This window comes from Pygoscelis adeliae, unplaced genomic scaffold, assembly GCF_000699105.1.
Source record: "Pygoscelis adeliae isolate BGI_AS28 unplaced genomic scaffold, ASM69910v1 Scaffold1, whole genome shotgun sequence".
Lineage (NCBI taxonomy): Eukaryota > Metazoa > Chordata > Aves > Sphenisciformes > Spheniscidae > Pygoscelis > Pygoscelis adeliae.
The window spans coordinates 6,064,598-6,066,880 of NW_008824051.1; the positions used below are offsets into that span (position 1 = coordinate 6,064,598).

The 2,283-nt window shown below is 49.7% G+C and overlaps 2 protein-coding genes across 2 annotated transcripts in view; one reads left to right on the plus strand and one right to left on the minus strand.

Annotated features, from left to right (window-relative positions):
- MARC1 (mitochondrial amidoxime reducing component 1) overlaps positions 1-84 on the minus strand; it is an 11,724-nt gene extending 11,640 nt beyond the window's left edge. The window contains exon 1 of the mRNA XM_009333707.1: positions 20-84. Coding sequence (XP_009331982.1) covers positions 20-84 — 65 coding nt within the window. The remainder of the gene's footprint in view (positions 1-19) is intronic.
- A 232-nt stretch (positions 85-316) lies between these two features.
- PFN3 (profilin 3) lies at positions 317-1,680 on the plus strand. Its single transcript, XM_009333708.1, is given in 4 exon segments — positions 317-331; positions 715-863; positions 1,399-1,571; positions 1,574-1,680. Coding segments are annotated over 4 exon segments (444 nt in total).
- Positions 1,681-2,283: the final 603 nt, after the last annotated feature.

Sequence of the window (2,283 nt, forward strand, 5' to 3'; positions counted from 1 at the left end):
GCGGGGCTTTCCCCGGCACCTGCCCGCTGCCCCCGGCCGGGGCCTCCGCGGGGCCAGGACCTTTGGTGGAAGAACGAGCGCCATCACAGCCTGGAAGATAAAAGATTGAGTGCACGCTGTCAGCGTCCAGCTTGACAAAACACAGGCAGCAAATGTCTTTCTTTTAGTATCTGGGCTTTTATTAAAAGCAATGTTGCAGGAAAAGTATGAACTGTGTAGAAATACATGAGTAGGTGAAATTCAGCCGTTTGGGTTGACTCGGAGAAGACGGGGGAAACAGGTGCTGGAGGCAAAGAACTGGAGTCGGGGGTGGCAAATGGTGGTGCCTGAGGTTGGGATGCGGGGTCCTGTGCCGTTTGGGCGCCTTGGGGTGTCTGCCCACGCCAGCTGTCTGGCACCAAACTTGTGAGACCCCCTCCGAGAGCTTCCCTCTTGGTGGCAGAGACGTGGGGAAGTCACTTTGTGGGACAGCCGGCTGCGAGGCAAATATAACATCATAGAACAGGCTGGAGTGGCAAAGGCTGCTATTGTCACAGGTCTCTCCTCACAGGCAAAGCACGAGCCTTGGCTATTGATTTTCCCCAGCTCCCCCGTTCAGGCTTGCAGGGATCTGAAGGTCGAACTCACGAATTGAAATTTTCAGGATCAGTGTGCCCAGACCAAAGCCCCAGCAGGCGGAAGACGGGGAAGCTCGGTGTTGGGCATTTCTGAGAGATTCGGACAGCCCGGCCACGATGGATTACTGGAAGTACTACATCAGCAGTACAGAAGTCTGGCATCGTGGCAGACAGGAACGTTGAAGATGTGGCTATCGTGGGCCTCTCTGACAACAAGTGTGTGTGGGCGGCCAAGCCAGGAGGGCTCCTCGTGATACCAGCAGAGTTTAAACATAACCTTATGTAAATATGCTCTAGTTGTTGTAGCTTTAGCTATGGTGCAGAGAATTCACGAGGTCAAGGATGGAATTTTGTAACAAGAACTTATCTTAGAATAACAACCACGAGGACTTGAGCAATTAAGGATGTATAGAATGCTTACAAAGCCTTTGGAAAAATAACATCCATAGTGGCGTCCTAAAGTTAACTACGCCTCGGAATGAGCAGGGGGCACCTACCCAGACAACCACCGACGACCACTTGGGACTCCCACGCATGCTTAGTATAGTTTTCCAACATTAGCAATATATAAATGTAGTAGATAAGAAGGGTCAACGTGATGTATATGCCATACTAATGAATTATGCAAACTTGAGCATATAAATATGCTAAGTTTTCTGTTTAATCTTACACTCGATTTGGGGAACTTTCCCTAAGTGTCCGATTCTGTGCACTATCGAATAAAGCAATGTCTCCTTCCTAAACGTAGTCTTTTCTCTGTGTTTCGGAGTTAAACAATAACACTCGCAGCCATCTCGCCTCAAGAACTGGCCTTGATCACAGGCCAGGATCGGAAAACGTTCCTGTTAACAGGAATCACCATAGCTGGCAAAAAGTGCAGTGTGATTCGTGACAACCTGCTGGTGGATGAAGACATGATGGATGTCAGAAGCAAAGGCAGTGACAGCAGATCCATGAGGGCAAGACCCCCAAAGCCCTGATCTGCCTCATGGGCAAGAAGGGAGTCCATGGACGAGCCCTCAACCAAAGGGTCCATGATGTGATTGTGAGCATGAAAGCATGAACCAGATAGTGCCAAAGAGACAGACATCTGCCTGAGCACAGGGGCACGGGTCGTTGCTGCAGCTGAGAAGGGAAATAAACCTGATTGTGTTGCACGTATCTTTGCCTGCTTCTTTCAGGTGGGGGGGTGCTGGGCAGGCAGCAGTGCTGGGACACTAACAGTCTACCCGACCAGCTGTGGTGCAGAAGGGAGTAACATCTATATTCCTCATCAGGATGCTCAGTATTACTTGAGTGGCCTCCTAGCCATCTTGGGTAGTTGCTCCCTGTTATTCTCATTTTACTGACTGGTTTTGGGGTGAAGGTCTCTGGTAACATTGGCTTTGGGAAAGGGCAGGAGGGAGGGCAATCCCTTTACCCTCTTGTTCACTACTTTGCTGTTTAAATTATGCCCTAATGCCATTCATGGGTTTTGAGACCTTCCTCCTTCTACAAGTAGGCCACAACACTAAGGATAAGCAGGACTTACTGTTTATTTTGAATTTGCCCCTGGAACAAGCCCAGTTCATTCTGGAGATTAACTATTGATCAGCAGAGCCTTATGCTGCTGTTGGACTGTGTGGGAGGCTCGTGCAGAGATAGTCTGCCACCTGCTCACCTTCCA